Source organism: Salvelinus alpinus, chromosome 2 (assembly GCF_045679555.1).
Source record: "Salvelinus alpinus chromosome 2, SLU_Salpinus.1, whole genome shotgun sequence".
Lineage (NCBI taxonomy): Eukaryota > Metazoa > Chordata > Actinopteri > Salmoniformes > Salmonidae > Salvelinus > Salvelinus alpinus.
Window position 1 is genome coordinate 77,050,403 of NC_092087.1, and position 22,511 is coordinate 77,072,913.

The window sequence follows — 22,511 nt, forward strand, 5'->3', positions numbered from 1 at the left end:
TAAGTAGGAGAGAGAGAGGGGGAGGAGAGGGGATCGAGAGGAGAGTCACACAGATACTACAGTCCTGTAAGTAGAAGAGAGAGAGGGGGAGGAGAGAGAGAGGGGGGGAGGGGATAGAGAGGAGAGTCACACAGATACTACAGTCCTGTAAGTAGGAGAGAGAGAGAGAGGGGGGGGGGGGGATAGAGAGGAGAGTCACACAGATACTACAGTCCTGTAAGTAGGAGAGAGGGGGAGGAGAGAGGTGGGGGGGATAGAGAGGAGAGTCACACAGATACTACAGTCCTGTAAGTAGGAGAGAGAGAGGGGGAGGAGAGAGGTGGGGGGGGTAGAGAGGAGAGTCACACAGATACTACAGTCCTGTAAGTAGGAGAGAGAGAGGGGGAGGAGAGAGAGGGGGGGAGTGGATAGAGAGGAGAGTCACACAGATATTACAGAGTCCTGTAAGTAGGAGAGAGAGAGGGGGAGGAGAGAGGTGGGGGAGAGGGGATAGAGAGGAGAGTCACACAGATACTACAGTCCTGTAAGTAGGAGAGAGAGGGGGAGGAGAGAGGTGGGGGGGGGTAGAGAGGAGAGTCACACAGATACTACAGTCCTGTAAGTAGGAGAGAGAGAGGGGGAGGGGAGAGGTGGGGGGATAGAAAGGAGAGTCATACAGATACTACAGTCCTGTAAGTAGGAGAGAGGGGGAGGAGAGAGAGGGGGGAGAGGGGATAGAGAGGAGAGTCACACAGATACTACAGTCCTGTAAGTAGGAGAGAGGGGGAGGAGAGAGAGGGGGGAGAGGGGATAGAAAGGAGAGTCACACAGATACTACAGTCCTGTAAGTAGGAGAGAGGGGGAGGAGGAGAGAGGTGGGGGGAGGGGATAGAGAGGAGAGTCACACAGATACTACAGTCCTGTAAGTAGGAGAGAGGGGGAGGAGAGAGGTGGGGGGGAGGGGATAGAGAGGAGAGTCACACAGATACTACAGTCCTGTAAGTAGGAGAGAGGGGGAGGAGGAGAGAGGTGGGGGGAGGGGATAGAGAGGAGAGTCACACAGATACTACAGTCCTGTAAGTAGGAGAGAGGTGGGGGGGGTAGAAAGGAGAGTCACACAGATACTACAGTCCTGTAAGTAGGAGAGAGAGGGGGGGGGTAGAAAGGAGAGTCACACAGATACTACAGAGTCCTGTAAGTGAGGGGTGGGACTGTGTGTGCGGGGGGGGGGGGGCTGTGTGTGCGGGAGAAACAGAGGTGCATCTGGCCTGATGCTCAATTTGACTTCAAGAGGACAATTGTTCACCAGTTGTTGGGAATTGGACATATTCTGTTTGAATGAGAGTTTCCCTGCTTTTTGCCGGCGGTTGCCATTTCAAACCTCTTAGTGGTTAACACACTGACAGACACCACAGAAAGACTCCAGCAGGCAGCAGACTGTTTCAGCCCAGCAGACCCAACAGTACTGCCACAGAGTCTACCTACCACACCCTTCCACATAAACAGGATAGCTTACTAGCCCTGCACCATTCAGAATGGCCTCTGCTGTTATCTGTAAACTCTGTAGTCTGTTGTCCAAGCCCCTAAATCACTCAGATACACCTGTTTGTTTACCTGCAGGTATTGACTCAAGGCAGGACATGTCTGTAGCTCAGGTTCATAGCTTTTGGCTGTGTGTGTGTGTGTGTGTGTGTGTGTGTGTGTGTGTGTGTGTGTGTGTGTGTGTGTGTGTGTGTGTGTGTGTCCGAGTGTGTGTGTCCGAGTGTGTGTGTGTGTGCGTGCACTGGTGTAGCCGTGTTCTATTTAAAGCGTTAAATGGGATCCACATTCAACACATGCCACCGCAGGTTCTTTGGCGCGCTTTTATACCAGCTGTCGAGAGATCAGGAGACGAGCACAGAGAGAGTCTCTCTGCTTTAAACTTTGTGTCTTTTGTCTGAAAATGTCTATGTTGAAGGGTTGTGTGTGTGTGTGTGTGTGTGTGCCTGCCTACGTGAGTATGTGCGTACATGTGCATGTATCTGTGTGTGTTTTTGTTTTGATTGTGTGTGAGCCACAGCCTGAACCTATGAACTAATGACAGGTGACGTCCCGGAGGGCATATTGTTGTCATCTGTCTCATGTGGGTTATCTGGTTCCAACACTAGTATAACACTACTCTCACAACAACATACATCTCCCTCCAGCACTCTGCCTTTCCATCTCTCTTTCCATCTCTCTCTCTCTTTCTCTCTTTCTTTTTCTCTCGTTTTCTCTCTCTTTTTCTCTCTTTTTCTCCCTCCCTCTCTTTCTCCCTCTCTTTCTTTTTCTCTCTTTTTCTCTCTCTTTCTCTTTCTCTCTTTCCATATCTCTTTCCATGTCTCTTTCTCTCTCTCTCTCTTTCTCTCGCTCTCTTCTCTCTCCCTGCATTCTCGCTCTCTATTTCTTGCCCTCTCTCTCGCTCCCTCGCTCTCTCTCTGAACATGGGGTTAGTTTGTTGTGTTACCGGTGTGTTTCAGGGGAGACCGGTGTGTTTCAGGGGAGAGCGATGTTTTCTCGAGACAGCCCATGAGAGAGACTATATTTAAAGACTGATCTAGACCAGAAGGAACTAACCAGCTTGCTGAGCACAGCTGACTGGCTGTAATCTAGTGCTGCAGGCATAGTGCTATATACACTATACCATATGATAGAAGCTGGTGTTTTCTGTAAGATGGAGGCTATTGTTGTTGTTGTTGTAATCAGCTTCAATAAGTAGGGCCCAGAGTTCTCCCTGACCATGTCACATCACCAGGTAAACTGGTCCAGGGCCCAGAGTTCTCCCTGACCATGTCACATCACCAGGTAAACTGGTCCAGGGCCCAGAGTTCTCCCTGACCATGTCACATCACCAGGTAAACTGGTCTATAGGACCCAGAGTTCTCCCTGACCATGTCACATCACCTGGTAAACTGGTCCATGGCCCAGAGTTCTCCCTGACCATGTCACATCACCAGGTAAACTGGTCTATAGGGCCCAGAGTTCTCCCTGACCATGTCACATCACCAGGTAAACTGGTCCAGGGCCCAGAGTTCTCCCTGACCATGTCACATCACCAGGTAAACTGGTCTATAGGACCCAGCGTTCTCCCTGACCATGTCACATCACCTGGTAAACTGGTCCATGGCCCAGAGTTCTCCCTGACCATGTCACCTCACCTGGTAAACTGGTCCATGGCCCAGAGTTCTCCCTGACCATGTCACCTCACCTGGTAAACTGGTCCAGGGCCCAGAGTTTTCCCTGACCATGTCACATTTTTTCTCTTCTGGATAGATCTCGTAGTCAGGAAAAACTCCTGGTCCTATAACAATGGGCCAATAGACAGAGTGGAGAGAATAACTGCACTGGTTTCCTATGTGGTGTCATTTCCTCCCAGGCACACTAGTTCCTATGGAGTCTTGGCCTGTGTCTGAAGTGACACCATATTCCCTATATAGTGCACTACTCTTGACTAGGGACCATAGGGATCCCATAGGGCTCTGGTCAAAAGTAGTGCATTATATAGGGAATAGGGTGCCATTTCAGACTCATTCCCTCCCAGTCACATGACTGCATGGGAACAAGACAATAGGTCTATATACGTGACCCATCTCAACCAATCAGATGTGCACGTCTCGATCGGTGGAGCACAGCAAGGCTCACTTAATCTGAGTGATTTAGTGATGCGATGCGGAAAATAGGGAAGCTGTGTGTGTGTGTGTGTGTGTGTGTGTGTGTGTGTGTGTGTGTGTGTGTGTGTGTGTGTGTGTGTGTGTGTGTGTGTGTGTGTGTGTGTGTGTGTGTGTGTGTGTGTGTGTGTGTGTGTGTGTGTGTGTGTGTGTGTGTGTGCTGTTGGGTTGTGTATATTTACTGCTACTGCGGTTTGGGAGAAGGAAGCAGACTTTTATTTCTTCTTCTCAGGCTTAAACTGACTGTATAATTTATAGAGCCTCCCTGACTCCATCCCCCTGTGAGAGGAGAGGAAGTGTTTCATCCATGCTTTCTTTCTGTTGATGTTCTCTTCATAACTTTTAACATCTTGTTCTAAAGAACATTAGCATGTGTACTCTGAGGAACCTTTGAAACTCCAAACTGGAAGCTTTTCTGAGAGACTCTCCCATTTAGTTTGGCATTTAGGTTATAAAGCCACGTTTTTTAGCTATGTTTTGGTTTGGGATTTACGTTATCTCAACGTTGCCTTGATAGCTTTTGGTTTGGCGTTTAGGTTATAGAGCGATATTGCTTAGATAGCTTTTGTGCTGACATTTACATTATCTTTCAATGAGAGACCGAGAAGTAGAGAGAGACGGAGAGATACGGAGAGACAGAGAGAAGAAGAGAAGTAGAGAGAGACAGAGAGAAGAGGAGAAAAAGAGAGAGAGATACGGAGAGAGCGAGAGAGAGATTTCAGCTGCACATTCAAGATGATGCTGTACTGAAGTATTGAGATGTTGGGCTAGGCAGTACAAACCCCCAGGGAGGAAAGCGCTGGTCAAAAGTAGTGCACTATATAGGGAATAGGGTGCTAGCTGGGATGTACAGTATCTCTATTGGTCTGCCAGACCGTTCCTCCCTGCAGGTAGTGTTGCAGCTGGAATGGGGGACCGATTCTTACTGACGCACTCGTCAATAGCATTGATTGGCTGGCACTTGCTCCCACTCTCTCTCTCTCTCTCTTTCTCTTTCAATTTAAGGGCTTTATTGGCATGGGTAACAAATGTTAACATTGCCAAAGCAAGTTAACATATCTCTTTCTCTCTCTCGGTCTCTCCCACCTTGCAACACAGTCCACATGAAAGAGTATCATTGTGCTGACTAAACTAGCAAGGCTGTTGGGAGTGTGTCTAGTTGTAATTACAGGGTATGCTATGATTCACTTGGACCATGGTGTGTGTGTGTCTTTAACTGTGAGTATTTATTTGACCAGATTGTGTGTCTGGATGAGGTCGTAGTGTCATTAAAACTGTCAGTGGTGACGTAAAACCCTTTCATCACCTCCCATCACACACAATACGCTCGATAGCAAACCCAGCTACAGTCTAGTTATAAATGTTGTGCTTTCCCACGCTACAGGGTTCAGCTGTATCCCAGCGGTCTTACCTGTCTGTCAGCCGCCGGACAGTCAGCAGGAAGAGGATCATCCCAACAAATAGATAGTTGAATGCGAGGCGGATTTCTTTTAACAACACGTTAGGTAATACAGAAATATTACGTACTGTAGATGTGCTGTGCAACATTTATACACTGAAGGCTTTAATATAGTGCTGTTTATGGCTTTCTCACACAAAATATAAGCCTTTATTCCGATACGATTAAAAGGGGAAGTCTTTGGAGGTATTCTCCTAATCGTAGCCCTTTTGTCAGAGCTGTGTCAGACTGACCCGACAGACCCGACGGTCAGTGTGTATCCTCAAAGAGATTTCTTCTCACAATGACTGCTATTGGACCAGCTCCAATCTGCATGTCTTAATAATGAGAGTGAAGCTCAAAGACTATTTTAAAGACGCCATTTTGAAAGATGAATATCTCTTCGTTGTGAATGCTCGCGGAATCCTCTCTTTCTGATTTGAGGATAACAGCCTGACCGTCCAACCAATCACACACGTCCTCCCATACGCTCCAACCAATAACTGGAGACGTGGCTCGTGAAAGTGGGAAAACTCTCTGTGAAACGTGGCTTGGCTTTTCAGTTTAGTGTTGTTGTTTTTTCCTCAGGCAGGATGGTGGACAGCTATTCATGTCAAGAGAAGGACCCCAGGCCAGCCTGATTAGATTTGGGCTCTGTTTCAACTCAAACAGCCAATGTTAGGACAGTGTTATGGCACAGGGTTGCCTCGTGGGTTTAAACACACACACACACACACCACAGCAGCTAGCTAACATGCTCTTCCATGAGCTGTGTCTGTGTTTTATTTTAGTCTCTGCAGAGGTTTAGAGGGTTGAAAAATGCATGATCACATCCACTGTAATCTGTTAGATGAAGGTGATGGGGATGAAATCCCTGCCGCTCAGCGTTATAATCTGTCTTTGAACACATCACAAGCTCGCACACTGCAAATGCCTGCCACTGTGTGTGTGTGTGTGTGTGTGTGTGTGTGTGTGTGTGTGTGTGTGTGTGTGTGTGTGTGTGTGTGTGTGTGTGTGTGTGTGTGTGTGTGTGTGTGTGTGTGTGTGTGTGTGTGTGTGTGTGTCATACACACGTGCAGGCCTTTTCCAGTAAAATACTATTAAGACTGATGCAGAAGTAATGAAGGCAGTTGTAACCAAGTTCCGCACACAGGATCCCCCCAGGCCTGATAAATAGAACCATGGGAACAATATGGAGTTTATGACAAGTCTTTTCACTCCAGCCTGTAACAGCACAGTCAACAGTATAATAGAAAAGTCCAGAACAAACCCCAAGCCCAGCAGACACCCTATCCACATCCGCACCACTGCAGTGCAGCAACCAGACCTAGCCAAAACCGTCACTATGGTAACAGGGCCCGAACGACAGCGGAATGTTTGGCCCCGACTCAGAACCCCTCAGAACCCCTAGAGTTATACTGGCTCTGTGTCCTGTTCTGTTTTCCCAGGGGATGCTGTAGAGATGTTACAATACCACCCCCACAAGGGGAGAAATTAATCGACCCGATACCATCCGCAAACAATGGACTATCCCATGGGGCCAGCCGGCTGGGGGGGGGGGTTAGAGAAGAGTAGACTGTCAGAAATGTTTTGTGTTTAGGGTGAGACTCTGAATCTATACCCAGGCTGTTGTGGAGTTGACTACTCTTATGCAAGTGTGTGTGTGTCTGTGAGAGACACGGAATACAAACATGAATATTGGATGTGTTCCTATTTAGGAAGTCATTGTACTGAAATGGTGTCACGTCCTATTTCTTCCCCCTCTCTGAATCTTGTTTTTAAGAGATGCGCTGTAAGACGTTGATAAGAGTTGACCCAGGTCCCTGAGTAACGGAACAACGGTTCCTCTCTTGCAAAAGCAGCAAATGCAACACGGTGGCCCATCCCGTTGTCAGTCATTCTAACAAGCTGTTACTTGTTTATTACAATTCCGTTTCTTTCTCTGGTTTATATAGCTAACATTTGACATGAGATGCTATTTTCCTGATTGATGTGTTTCTGTACATCACGACTAACCGTGCTATTGTAAACCGTTTATCTCTCAAATTATAGTGTCGTTTTTATAAAGAGATAATGAGATGTAATGGGATACCAACGTTATTGCCTTGTAACTCTTGTACTGGGCATAATTCATTTGATGACTCGTGAGGTTAAATATAGTCAACACTGTGGTAAATCTAAGCCCTGCTGTTGAAGAGTGTGTGGGCGGTGTGTTTGCGTGTGACTCGGCTCAGTTTCCTTGATCCTTAGCTCTACCTGTCCTAGTTCCAGTTGTGGCCGTGCTTTGGGAGCAGCACTGGGTCACAGTCAGGAAGGGAGGTGAACAGAGAAGAGATGGAGAGGAAGACAGAGAAGACAGAATGGGGTAAAGAAGGGTGTGCATGTATCAGTACTGCTGTAAGTAGTGCAGGGGGACTTGAGGACGTGGAGATTACAGAAGGATAGACCTCTCTGTCCCTGGTCAGCCAGTTTAGACCAGTCAGTCAGTCTGGGTTTACTGAGAGAGTGACACCCAAGGACCTCCAGTCTAATCTGTGATTAATGTTTCTTCTTCTTAATTTTCTCGTCCCCAGGCCTTTAAGGATGAGTTGGAGGGGCTGATTGAGGAGCAGAAGAAGAAAGGCAACAACCCCACTGGTCTCCTGGCCCTCCGACAGATCGCTGACTTTTTCATGTCTTCATCCGTGGCTGGCTTCAGCACCTCACCCCTAAGTAAGTAGTAGTGTTGGTACGGCCCGTAACCTCCCTCAGTAAGTAGTGTTGGTACGGCCCGTAACCCCCCTCAGTAAGTAGTGTTGGTACGGCCAGTAACCCCCCTCAGTAAGTAGTGTTGGTACGGCCTGTAACCCCCCTCAGTAAGTAGTGTTGGTACGGTCAGTAACCCCCCTCAGTAAGTAGTAGTGTTGGTATGGCCAGTAACCCCCCCTCAGTAAGTAGTGTTGGAACGGCCCATAACCCCCCTCAATAAGTAGTGTTGGTACGGCCAGTAACACCATCAGTAAGTAGTAGTGTTGGTATGGTCCGTAACCCCCCTCAGTAAGTAGTGTTGGTACGGCCCGTAACCCCCCTCAGTAAGTAGTGTTGGTACGGTCAGTAACCCCCCTCAGTAAGTAGTAGTGTTGGTACGGTCAGTAACCCCCCTCAGTAAGTAGTAGTGTTGGTACGGTCAGTAACCTCCCTCAGTAAGTAGTAGTGTTGGTACGGTCAGTAACCCCCCTCAGTAAGTAGTAGTGTTGGTACGGTCAGTAACCCCCCTCAGTAAGTAGTGTTGGTACGGTCAGTAACCCCCTCAGTAAGTAGTGTTGGTACGGTCAGTAACCTCCCTCAGTAAGTAGTATTGTTGGTAAGGTCAGTAACCCCCCTCAGTAAGTAGTAGTGTTGGTACGGTCAGTAACCTCCCTCAGTAAGTAGTAGTGTTGGTACGGTCCGTAACCCCCCTCAGTAAGTAGTAGTGTTGGTACGGTCAGTAACCCCCCTCAGTAAGTAGTAGTGTTGGTACGGTCAGTAACCCCCCTCAGTAAGTAGTAGTGTTGGTACGGTCAGTAACCCCCCTCAGTAAGTAGTAGTGTTGGTACGATCAGTAACCCCCCTCTGTAAGTAGTAGTGTTGGTACGGTCAGTAACCCACCTCAGTAAGTAGTAGTGTTGGTACGGTCAGTAACCCCCCTCAGTAAGTAGTGTTGGTACGGTCAGTAACCTCCCTCAGTAAGTAGTAGTGTTGGTACGGTCAGTAACCCCCCTCAGTAAGTAGTAGTGTTGGTACGGTCAGTAACCCCCCTCAGTAAGTAGTAGTGTTGGTACGGTCAGTAACCCCCTCAGTAAGTAGTGTTGGTAAGGTCAGTAACCCCCCTCAGTAAGTAGTAGTGTTGGTACGGTCAGTAACCTCCCTCAGTAAGTAGTAGAGTTGGTACGGTCAGTAACCCCCTCAGTAAGTAGTGTTGGTACGGTCAGTAACCCTCCTCAGTAAGTAGTGTTGGTACGGTCAGTAACCCCCCTCAGTAAGTAGTAGTGTTGGTACGGCCCGTAACCCCCCTCAGTAAGTAGTAGTGTTGGTACGGTCAGTAACCCTCCTCAGTAAGTAGTAGTGTTGATACGGCCCGTAACCCCCCTCAGTAAGTAGTAGAGTTGGTACGGCCCGTAACCCCCCTCAGTAAGTAGAGTTGGTACGGTCAGTAACCCCCCTCAGTAAGTAGTAGTGTTGGTACGGCCCGTAACCTCCCTCAGTAAGTAGTGTTGGTACGGCCCGTAACCTCCCTCAGTAAGTAGTGTTGGTACGGCCAGTAACCCCCCTCAGTAAGTAGTAGTGTTGGTATGGCCAGTAAGTAGTAGTGTTGGTATGGCCAGTAACCCCCCTCAGTAAGTAGTGTTGGTACGGCCAGTAACCCCCCTCAGTAAGTAGTGTTGGTACGGCCTGTAACCCCCCTCAGTAAGTAGTGTTGGTACGGTCAGTAACCCCCCTCAGTAAGTAGTAGTGTTGGTATGGCCAGTAACCCCCCCTCAGTAAGTAGTGTTGGAACGGCCCATAACCCCCCTCAATAAGTAGTGTTGGTACGGCCAGTAACACCATCAGTAAGTAGTAGTGTTGGTATGGTCCGTAACCCCCCTCAGTAAGTAGTGTTGGTACGGCCCGTAACCCCCCTCAGTAAGTAGTGTTGGTACGGTCAGTAACCCCCCTCAGTAAGTAGTAGTGTTGGTACGGTCAGTAACCCCCCTCAGTAAGTAGTAGTGTTGGTACGGTCAGTAACCCCCCTCAGTAAGTAGTAGTGTTGGTACGGTCAGTAACCCCCCTCAGTAAGTAGTGTTGGTACGGTCAGTAACCCCCTCAGTAAGTAGTGTTGGTACGGTCAGTAACCTCCCTCAGTAAGTAGTATTGTTGGTAAGGTCAGTAACCCCCCTCAGTAAGTAGTAGTGTTGGTACGGTCAGTAACCTCCCTCAGTAAGTAGTAGTGTTGGTACGGTCCGTAACCCCCCTCAGTAAGTAGTAGTGTTGGTACGGTCAGTAACCCCCCTCAGTAAGTAGTAGTGTTGGTACGATCAGTAACCCCCCTCAGTAAGTAGTAGTGTTGGTACGGTCAGTAACCCACCTCAGTAAGTAGTAGTGTTGGTACGGTCAGTAACCCCCCTCAGTAAGTAGTGTTGGTACGGTCAGTAACCTCCCTCAGTAAGTAGTAGTGTTGGTACGGTCAGTAACCCCCCTCAGTAAGTAGTAGTGTTGGTACGGTCAGTAACCCCCCTCAGTAAGTAGTAGTGTTGGTACGGTCAGTAACCCCCCTCAGTAAGTAGTAGTGTTGGTACGGTCAGTAACCCCCTCAGTAAGTAGTGTTGGTAAGGTCAGTAACCCCCCTCAGTAAGTAGTAGTGTTGGTACGGTCAGTAATCTCCCTCAGTAAGTAGTAGAGTTGGTACGGTCAGTAACCCCCTCAGTAAGTAGTGTTGGTACGGTCAGTAACCCTCCTCAGTAAGTAGTGTTGGTACGGTCAGTAACCCCCCTCAGTAAGTAGTAGTGTTGGTACGGCCCGTAACCGCCCTCAGTAAGTAGTGTTGGTACGGTCAGTAACCTCCCTCAGTAAGTAGTAGTGTTGGTACGGTCAGTAACCCCCCTCAGTAAGTAGTAGTGTTGGTACGGTCAGTAACCCCCTCAGTAAGTAGTGTTGGTAAGGTCAGTAACCCCCCTCAGTAAGTAGTAGTGTTGGTACGGTCAGTAATCTCCCTCAGTAAGTAGTAGAGTTGGTACGGTCAGTAACCCCCTCAGTAAGTAGTGTTGGTACGGTCAGTAACCCTCCTCAGTAAGTAGTGTTGGTACGGTCAGTAACCCCCCTCAGTAAGTAGTAGTGTTGGTACGGCCCGTAACCCCCCTCAGTAAGTAGTAGTGTTGGTACGGTCAGTAACCCTCCTCAGTAAGTAGTAGTGTTGATACGGCCCGTAACCCCCCTCAGTAAGTAGTAGAGTTGGTACGGCCCGTAACCCCCCTCAGTAAGTAGTAGTGTTGGTACGGTCAGTAACCCCCCTCAGTAAGTAGAGTTGGTACGGTCAGTAACCCCCCTCAGTAAGTAGTAGTGTTGGTACGGTCAGTAACCACCCTCAGTAAGTAGTAGTGTTGTTACGGTCAGTAACCTCCCTCAGTAAGTAGTAGTGTTGGTACGGTCAGTAACCCCCCTCAGTAAGTAGTAGTGTTGGTACGGTCAGTAACCCCCCTCAGTAAGTAGAGTTGGTACGGTCAGTAACCCCCCTCAGTAAGTAGTAGTGTTGTTACGGTCAGTAACCTCCCTCAGTAAGTAGTAGTGTTGGTACGGTCAGTAACCCCCCTCAGTAAGTAGTAGTGTTGGTACGGTCAGTAACCGCCCTCAGTAAGTAGTAGTGTTGTTACGGTCAGTAACCTCCCTCAGTAAGTAGTAGTGTTGGTACGGTCAGTAACCCCCCTCAGTAAGTAGTAGTGTTGGTACGGTCAGTAACCTCCCTCAGTAAGTAGTAGTGTTGGTACGGTCCGTAACCCCCCTCAGTAAGTAGTAGTGTTGGTACGGTCCGTAACCCCCCTCAGTAAGTAGTAGTGTTGGTACGGTCCGTAACCCCCTCAGTAAGTAATGTTGGTACGGTCAGTAACCTCCCTCAGTAAGTAGTAGTGTTGGTACGGTCAGTAACCCCCCTCAGTAAGTAGTAGTGTTGGTACGGTCAGTAACCCCCCTCAGTAAGTAGTAGTGTTGGTACGGTCAGTAACCTCCCTCAGTAAGTAGTAGTGTTGGTACGGTCAGTAACCCCCCTCAGTAAGTAGTAGTGTTGGTACGGTCCGTAACCCCCCTCAGTAAGTAGTAGTGTTGGTACGGTCAGTAACCTCCCTCAGTAAGTAGTGTTGGTACGGTCAGTAACCCCCTCAGTAAGTAGTGTTGGTACGGTCAGTAACCCCCTCAGTAAGTAGTAGTGTTGGTACGGTCCGTAACCCCCCTCAGTAAGTAGTAGTGTTGGTACGGTCAGTAACCTCCCTCAGTAAGTAGTAGTGTTGGTACGGTCAGTAACCTCCCTCAGTAAGTAGTAGTGTTGGTACGGTCAGTAACCCCCCTCAGTAAGTAGTAGTGTTGGTACGGTCAGTAACCTCCCTCAGTAAGTAGTAGTGTTGGTACGGTCCGTAACCCCCCTCAGTAAGTAGTAGTGTTGGTACGGTCCGTAACCCCCCTCAGTAAGTAGTAGTGTTGGTACGGCCCGTAACCCCCCTCAGTAAGTAGTGTTGGTACCGTCAGTAACCCCCCTCAGTAAGTAGTAGTGTTGGTACGGCCTGTAACCCCCCTCAGTAAGTAGTGTTGGTACGGTCAGTAACCCCCCTCAGTAAGTAGTAGTGTTGGTACGGCCCGTTTTTAACTATTGTTTTTGAAAAGTGGAGACTTCCAAATCTGTATAGACACACACTTGGTAGAACGCAAACTCATACACAGAAACACACACTATCTATCAGTAACCTGTCCCTCCTAGCTGACTCTGGAAAAGCATTGCATATTTCCCTCTGTTTTCGTCCCCTGTTCAGTCCAGGTTTCCACATGTGAAGTCTGTTTCCAATCATGCAATTACAGACCTCGGAATGTGGAACTAATGATGAATTACCACGACAACCACTGTAATATAGAGTCCTCAGTTATACCTCATATATCCCATAATATGTCCACATAATAACACCACTAATCTCAGCAGCCAGCGTGAAGTTATGGAATTTGCTGTAATTTGTTGTAAATGAGGAATGAAAAGGATAAAATTGTCAAGTATTATATATTACTTAAGAAATATGTGAAGTAAGATTATTTAATTATTTAAAATGTACTGTAACTACATAGAATTTTCTTTGATATTAACATTGCCAGTGTCAAAGGATGGCATGTTGCTATTTGTGTCCACTGTTCAGTGTAGAGCACTCTATAGTGAATCAGTTGGTTAGATGAGACGAACCCAGATGTCATCTACCTCTGTCTCGGATGGTTATTATCGGTTATTAACAACTGATCTGAAATCTGTTTAGTATCTTGTCTCTGTAAATAAAATATGTATTGAATGATTGAATTGGTTTCCTCTTAGAACAGTTGATGTCCTTAGTGCTTAGAATGGAGAGAGCATGGTCTGTCTCGATTCGCAGGCTGCAGGTAATCTAATATGCAGGCCGTGTGTATTGATTGTTAATGATTCATGTCATTATTCATATATTCATATTGATAATTATACAGAGAACAAGAGAGCTATCAATCCCCACACTCAACAATAAAATAAAATAAACATTTTTAACCCTCTCTGCTTCGCTTTCTCTGCTCGCCCCCTCTCCAGGCCTTGGAATGGTCACTCCCATCAACGACATGTATGGAGTGGAGTCTACCACTCTGGTGAAGGGGGAGAAGCAGACACGCTGCAAGCTGGCCAGCCTCTACAGACTGGTGGACCTGTTTAGCTGGGCACACTTCGCCAGCTCCTACATCACAGTAAGACAACCATTAGATAATCATAGAAACCCTTTATTAGAACCTGTTCAGCTGGGAACACTTCGCCAGCTCCTACATCACAGTAAGACAACCATTAGATAATCATAGAAAACCCTTTATTAGAACCTGTTCAGCTGGGCACACTGCGCCAGCTCCTACATCACAGTAAGACAACCATTAGATAATCATAGAAATACCTTTATTAGAACCTGTTCAGCTGGGCACACTTCGCCAGCTCCTACATCACAGTAAGACAACCATTAGATAATCATAGAAAACCCTTTATTAGAACCTGTTCAGCTGGGCACACTGCGCCAGCTCCTACATCACAGTAAGACAACCATTAGATAATCATAGAAATACCTTTATTAGAACCTGTTCAGCTGGGCACACTTCGCCAGCTCCTACATCACAGTAAGACAACCATTAGATAATCATAGAAAACCCTTTATTAGAACCTGTTCAGCTGGGAACACTGCGCCAGCTCCTACATCACAGTAAGACAACCATTAGATAATCATAGAAATACCTTTATTAGAACCTGTTCAGCTGGGCACACTTCGCCAGCTCCTATATCACAGTAAGACAACCATTAGATAATCATAGGAAACCCTTTATTAGAACCTGTTCAGCTGGGCACACTTCGCCAGCTCCTACATCACAGTAAGACAACCATTAGATAATCATAGAAATACCTTTATTAGAACCTGTTCAGCTGGGAACACTTCGCCAGCTCCTACATCACAGTAAGACAACCATTAGATAATCATAGAAAACCCTTTATTAGAACCTGTTCAGCTGGGCACACTGCGCCAGCTCCTACATCACAGTAAGACAACCATTAGATAATCATAGAAATACCTTTATTAGAACCTGTTCAGCTGGGCACACTTCGCCAGCTCCTACATCACAGTAAGACAACCATTAGATAATCATAGAAAACCCTTTATTAGAACCTGTTCAGCTGGGAACACTTCGCCAGCTCCTACATCACAGTAAGACAACCATTAGATAATCATAGAAATACCTTTATTAGAACCTGTTCAGCTGGGAACACTTCGCCAGCTCCTACATCACAGTAAGACAACCATTAGATAATCATAGAAATACCTTTATTAGAACCTGTTCAGCTGGGCACACTTCGCCAGCTCCTACATCACAGTAAGACAACCATTAGATAATCATAGAAAACCCTTTATTAGAACCTGTTCAGCTGGGAACACTTCGCCAGCTCCTACATCACAGTAAGACAACCATTAGATAATCATAGAAATACCTTTATTAGAACCTGTTCAGCTGGGCACACTTCGCCAGCTCCTACATCACAGTTAGAAATAAACCTTGCAGTAACCTCACTCATAACCGTGTCATAACTCATCATAAACCTGTTCTGTAGAACCTTGTTTTGAGACCATGAAAGCAGGTATGTGTCATCTGAGTTCTGTCTATCCCCTGCCTACAGGACTACCCTCAGGATATGTCTTCAAGACACATACAACTGTGTGCCCGTCCTTTTGTTTGGGAGCAGTGTGTTTGAGCCTCAGGTTCCTAACGTTTTGTTAGTGTTAGCAGCAGCACTGTGACGTTTCAAGGTCATAACAAGGTGTTTTAACGTTGTTGTGTCCAGGTCCGAGTCAGCAAAGAGCAGGACCACATCCTCATCATCCCCAGAGGACTGTCATTCGCTGAGGCGTCCGCATCCAACCTGGTGAGTCCAATCACAACGCACCAGGAAGCACATGCACCAAATAACAAACCTGTACCCAATCAGGAGTGAGCTCTCTTTTTAGACGTGTTCAGTAGTACCAAACAGCATAAAAGGTTTTGAAATGGAAGAGCAACTATCTCTGATATTGTCCAATAAGAATGCTCATTGTCCTTCTCCAACTCAAAGCGTTTTATCCCATTTGGTCGTACTGAACACAGCCCAGGTTGGAGGTGTAGTCTGTGTGTTTGTGCCAGTAAGCCAGTATACTGCGCCATGTGGAGTAAAAGGTTTCTGGCAGACCTTCTCATAAACCGGCACAACAGCGCCAACGCTTAATCAGCCGTCTATTTCCTTGAATTATTTGAGAGAGAACTATTGGATTAGCAGAAATCTAACATTCTGGTACAGAGGCCGACACACACACACACACACACACACACACACACACACACACACACACACACACCGGTCTGCGTTTTGTCAAGCCATGGAGGTCAGGGGAGTAGAGTAATGTGCTTGATATGGCGAATACAATGTTATCCTGCAGTTACATTACTGCATCTCTTTATTGGTGAGATTGGGATATTTGCTGACTGTGGGAATTCCTACTGTATGTTACTTTTTGTATTTTATCACTCACTGTTTGTTGCGTCTGTGATTGTCCATGTTATTGTCTGACTGGCTGCCATGTTATTACCAAAACCACCCTGTCTATTTGTCATTGTCTCTGGTCTAGTATCATGTCAGTGGTGGTAGTGAATGCTGGGTAATGTTGATGTCCTTGTCTAGTTTTGCTGCAGAACCGCTGGTGTTGGCTCGGGGAAGTGCTTTACAAGCTTCTATTAGTTTCTATTAGTTTCTATTTCTACTTTCTATTTCTTAGTTTCTATTTGCTGCTCTAAGAAGAAGAAAAAATAATGGCCTCCCCTGTAGGTCTCTCGCTCGCTCTCACTCTCTCTCTCATTCACTCACTCCAAGCACCTGTTTCTGTGACACGTCAAGTGCATTGCAGGTGAACAATCAGTGAGTTGTTGACAGGTGGGAGTAACAAGCATCGCTCAGCTGTCTGACAGGGTGGGGCTCAGACTGGATCAGTAACTCAGTAGAGAGAGAAAAAGAAAGGGAGAGAGAGAGCGCAGAGAGACCGAGACAGAGGGAAGATCTCAATTGCATTCTCCTCTCTCCTCGTCTCCTTCTCAAAACCTATTGGAGGAGAAAGCCAGAGGTCCCTCCCCCCCGACCTTCTCCTCCAATGGGTTTTGAGAAGGAGACGAGGCGAGAGGACGCGAGGAGAATTGAGATCTTCCCAGAGAGAAGAATAACTAGGCCAAATGTCATTGTAAAGAGATACAGAACCCTTCACTCCGATGTTAACTTAGTGATGACTGAATTGAATGAAGAATGTTGGCAACTTATATTTGGAAGTTGAAAAGATCCTACTCCTAGTATATGTTTGGTTTCTCTTGGTTGATGCCGTCACAAACTGAAGAGTAACATTTAGAAACATAATCTTTACTGTGGTACTGTAGTCACACACACAGAAGCTTTGTCTCTGTGAGACGACTGAGACTACTCTACTCCAGCAGGCTACTATACAGCTGGCTACTATACTCCAGCTGACTACTATACTAGAGCTGGCTACTATACAGCTGGCTACTATACAGCTGGCTACTATACAGCTGGCTACTATACTCCAGCTGACTACTATACTCCAGCAGGCTACTATACAGCTGGCTACTATACTCCAGCTGACTACTATACTAGAGCTGGCTACTATACAGCTGGCTACTATACAGCTGGCTACTATACAGCTGGCTACTATACTCCAGCTGACTACTATACAGCTGGCTACTCTACTCCAGCTGACTACTCTACTCCAGCTGACTACTATACAGCTGGCTACTATACTCCAGCTGACTACTATACAGCTGGCTACTGTACTCCAGCTGGCTACTATACTCCAGCTGACTACTATACAGCTGGCTACTATACTCCAGCTGACTACTATACAGCTGGCTACTATACTCCAGCTGACTACTATACAGCTGGCTACTGTACTCCAGCTGGCTACTGTACTCCAGCTGGCTACTGTACTCCAGCTGACTACTATACTCCAGCTGACTACTATACAGCTGCCTACTATACTCCAGCTGACTACTATACAGCTGGCTACTATACTCCAGCTGACTACTATACAGCTGGCTACTATACTCCAGCTGACTACTATACAGCTGGCTACTGTACTCCAGCTGGCTACTGTACTCCAGCTGACTACTATACTCCAGCTGACTACTATACAGCTGCCTACTATACTCCAGCTGACTACTATACAGCTGGCTACTGTACTCCAGCTGGCTACTATACTCCAGCTGACTACTATACAGCTGGCAACTGTACTCCAGCTGACTACTATACAGCTGGCTACTATACTCCAGCTGACTACTATACAGCTGGCTACTGTACTCCAGCTGACTACTATACAGCTGGCAACTGTACTCCAGCTGACTACTATACAGCTGGCTACTATACTCCAGCTGACTACTATACAGCTGCCTACTATACTCCAGCTGACTACTATACAGCTGGCTACTGTACTCCAGCTGGCTACTATACTCCAGCTGACTACTATACAGCTGGCAACTGTACTCCAGCTGACTACTATACAGCTGGCTACTATACTCCAGCTGACTACTATACAGCTGGCTACTGTACTCCAGCTGACTACTATACAGCTGGCAACTGTACTCCAGCTGACTACTATACAGCTGGCTACTATACTCCAGCTGACTACTATACAGCTGGCAACTGTACTCCAGCTGACTACTATACAGCTGGCTACTATACTCCAGCTGACTACTATACAGCTGGCTACTATACTCCAGCTGACTACTATACAGCTGGCTACTGTACTCCAGCTGACTACTCTACAGCTGGCTACTATACTCCAGCTGACTACTATACTAGAGCTGGCTACTATACAGCTGGCTACTATACAGCTGGCTACTATACAGCTGGCTACTATACTCCAGCTGACTACTATACTCCAGCAGGCTACTATACAGCTGGCTACTATACTCCAGCTGACTACTATACTCCAGCAGGCTACTATACAGCTGGCTACTATACTCCAGCTGACTACTATACTAGAGCTGGCTACTATACAGCTGGCTACTATACAGCTGGCTACTATACAGCTGGCTACTATACAGCTGGCTACTATACTCCAGCAGGCTACTATACAGCTGGCTACTATACTCCAGCTGACTACTATACTCCAGCAGGCTACTATACAGCTGGCTACTATACTCCAGCTGACTACTATACTAGAGCTGGCTACTATACAGCTGGCTACTATACAGCTGGCTACTATACAGCTGGCTACTATACTCCAGCTGACTACTATACAGCTGGCTACTCTACTCCAGCTGACTACTCTACTCCAGCTGACTACTATACAGCTGGCTACTATACTCCAGCTGACTACTATACAGCTGGCTACTGTACTCCAGCTGGCTACTATACTCCAGCTGACTACTATACAGCTGGCTACTATACTCCAGCTGACTACTATACAGCTGGCTACTATACTCCAGCTGACTACTATACAGCTGGCTACTGTACTCCAGCTGGCTACTGTACTCCAGCTGACTACTATACTCCAGCTGACTACTATACAGCTGCCTACTATACTCCAGCTGACTACTATACAGCTGGCTACTATACTCCAGCTGACTACTATACAGCTGGCTACTATACTCCAGCTGACTACTATACAGCTGGCTACTGTACTCCAGCTGGCTACTGTACTCCAGCTGACTACTATACTCCAGCTGACTACTATACAGCTGCCTACTATACTCCAGCTGACTACTATACAGCTGGCTACTGTACTCCAGCTGGCTACTATACTCCAGCTGACTACTATACAGCTGGCAACTGTACTCCAGCTGACTACTATACAGCTGGCTACTATACTCCAGCTGACTACTATACAGCTGGCTACTGTACTCCAGCTGACTACTATACAGCTGGCAACTGTACTCCAGCTGACTACTATACAGCTGGCTACTATACTCCAGCTGACTACTATACAGCTGCCTACTATACTCCAGCTGACTACTATACAGCTGGCTACTGTACTCCAGCTGGCTACTATACTCCAGCTGACTACTATACAGCTGGCAACTGTACTCCAGCTGACTACTATACAGCTGGCTACTATACTCCAGCTGACTACTATACAGCTGGCTACTGTACTCCAGCTGACTACTATACAGCTGGCAACTGTACTCCAGCTGACTACTATACAGCTGGCTACTATACTCCAGCTGACTACTATACAGCTGGCAACTGTACTCCAGCTGACTACTATACAGCTGGCTACTATACTCCAGCTGACTACTATACAGCTGGCTACTGTACTCCAGCTGACTACTATACAGCTGGCTACTGTACTCCAGCTGACTACTATACAGCTGGCTACTGTACTCCAGCTGGCTACTGTACTCCAGCTGACTACTATACTCCAGCTGACTACTATACAGCTGCCTACTGTACTCCAGCTGACTACTATACAGCTGGCTACTGTACTCCAGCTGACTACTATACAGCTGGCTACTGTACTCCAGCTGACTACTATACAGCTGGCTACTATACTCCAGCTGACTACTATACAGCTGGCTACTATACTCCAGCTGACTACTATACAGCTGGGTACTGTACTGTATAGTAGTCAGCTGGAGTATAGTAGCCAGCTGTATAGTAGTCAGCTGGAGTACAGTAGCCAGCTGTATAGTACAGCTGGCTACTATACTCCAGCTGGCTACTGTACTCCAGCGGACTGCCGTACTCCAGCGGACTGCCGTACTCCAGCTGGCTACCGTACTCCAGCGGGCTGCCGTACTCCAGCGGGCTGCCGTACTCCAGCGGACTGCCGTACTCCAGCGGACTGCCGTACTCCAGCGGACTGCCGTACTCCAGCGGGCTGCCGTACTCCAGCGGACTGCCGTACTCCAGCGGACTGCCGTACTCCAGCGGGTTACTGTACTCCAGCCGAATACTAAAGGCCGCTATTCTCTTTTTTCCTGTCCCTCTCTTTCTCTCTGGGTCTGTTATGGGTTTGAACCCACTAGGGGGAGGGTTTTAGAGGTCGAACACCATTAACTTCCTGAGAGAAAGGAAGTCATCCAGAGTTCAGTGTGTGAGAGGTCACTGAAATGTAACAGTGGGTCAGGGTTGACATTCTGGGCGTTTGCTGGGCTCAGCTGTCTGAGCTAGAAGGTGAAGGAGAGGATACCTGTAGGAGGACAGCTGGCCCTATGATTAAAGTTTGATTATGTTGTGTTATTGTTTTATTAGTAGTTAGTATGGGTACTGAGAAGTTAAGAGACATTCCACTCTGTTAGCTCTCATGATCTTTGAGACGAGGATTTGTTTGATTGATAGTTTGTTGGATCATCGTTGTTGTTGTCATCATCATTGAAGTTGTTTTGAAAGGACTACCTGTTTGACTCCATGCTCCAAGCCAGTCACCCAGCAGGCACTCCTTCTGATGAGCCGGGCATTCACATCCAATCACAGTCACTCTCTCTGACGTACCATACTCCCATTACAGGGCTTATTCAATTTAGCCTCATCGAAAAGCAATATGAAGCAAGGATCTGTTCGCTAGCTAGTGGATGATCTGTGGACTCTATCTGCATCCCAAAAGGCACCCTATTCCCTACATAGGGCACTACTTTAGACCAGATCCCGATGGGCACCCTGGTCATAAGTGGCGCACTATGTAGGGTGCCATTTGGGACTGAGACTGTTACGTCCTCGAGTTAGCCTTCCTCTAACCCCTGAATTGTCCCTAGGGTATGATGCACTTATAAAACACTTACATTACATTTAATACAATAGATGTATACTCAGAAATAATGTTTCCAAATTAGATTTGGGGATCATTTTAGTCTCACAAGAGTTGGGTCACAATAAGGAAAGAATTCTGGCCAGCTGCTGATATTGAAGTTGGAAGGTCTCCATTGAAAATAGTGAGAGAGTGAGAGAGACCCCCTCCCTCCCTTCTGGCTGAACTGTCCACTGAGATTCACGTCATATCAAGTCAGGAGGTCAAAACATAGCTCTGTGATTGGTTCAACTCAAAGGACCCCAAAGAATTCAAGGATACCATGTGAACTCCATAGACACGTGGTTCAACTCTTCTCTATGTCCAACAAGCTGATAGCTACCAAGGGGTCTGCTGCCTTTGTACGTCGTTATCGCAGATTGCAAACGTGTCATCAGGCTGCGTCACATTTCATATTCACCTCAACAACACTTCCCGCCATTCTTTTTAGGACTGCTGTGCACACACATACAGTAGAACTTGAGCTGTTCTGACGTCAGATTGGCAGACTTGTAGAGGGGCCCGGACACTGAAGGATGTGATTGGTCTCTTACAATCCTAACATGTGATGTAACTAACCCTGTCATTAGTGTTCGATCGGCTGGTCTGTTGGTCTGACAGCTGGCACGTTAGACATGGTTTACTGGTTATTTCATCTAACTGGACAAACGAATCGATTCGACTGGTGTCTGTCATCCTCCCACTGTCCCATATGGCTGTCAGGCTGGAAAACAGAGCAGGGCGTTTCATATGCAGCGTCTGTAACAGAATACAGCTCATATTTAACCTGGTCATCTAGTGATTCTGTAAGTACAAATAGATGTTGGATTTATACTGAACAAAAAAGATAAACGCAACATGCAACAATTTCAGTTTTTACTGAGTTACAGTTCATAGAAGTCAATTGAAATAAATGCATTAGGCTCTAATCTTTGGATTTCACATGACTGGGCAGGGGTGCAGCCATGGGTGGGCCTTGGGAGGACATAGGCCCACCCACCTGGCAGCCAGGCCCACTCACTGGGGAGCCGGACCCGTCCAATCGGAATTTGTTTTTCCCCACAAAAGGGCTTTATTACAGACAGAAATACTGCTCAGCGCACCACTTTGGCTGTGTTGTCTCATCATAATTAGTTGTGTATGGAGAACTGGCTGTACTCTGTCCTCTCCTCCTCCTTTCCTCCTCTCTCTCTCTCTCTCTCTCTCTCTCTCTGTCCCTCTCTCTCTCTCTCTCTCTCTCTCTGCTCTCTCCAACCCTCTTCGGTAGCCAGTAATCTAATGACACATGGTGATGAAGTTCTCATTGAGGACATGCAGTATGAAGACCAGTTACACTCATACAGTTACCATTCCTTCTGTACA

At 47.0% G+C, this 22,511-nt stretch overlaps 1 protein-coding gene across 18 annotated transcripts in view; it reads left to right on the top strand.

Moving 5' to 3' along the window:
- Positions 1 to 22,511, top strand: part of add3a (adducin 3 (gamma) a) — a 153,438-nt gene that overhangs the window by 111,622 nt on the left and 19,305 nt on the right. For all 18 annotated transcript variants that reach the window (XM_071389302.1, XM_071389290.1, XM_071389297.1 and 15 more), the window contains 3 exons: positions 7,677 to 7,815; positions 13,400 to 13,551; positions 15,179 to 15,259. In XM_071389302.1, coding sequence (XP_071245403.1) covers positions 7,677 to 7,815; positions 13,400 to 13,551; positions 15,179 to 15,259 — 372 coding nt within the window. The remainder of the gene's footprint in view (positions 1 to 7,676; positions 7,816 to 13,399; positions 13,552 to 15,178; positions 15,260 to 22,511) is intronic.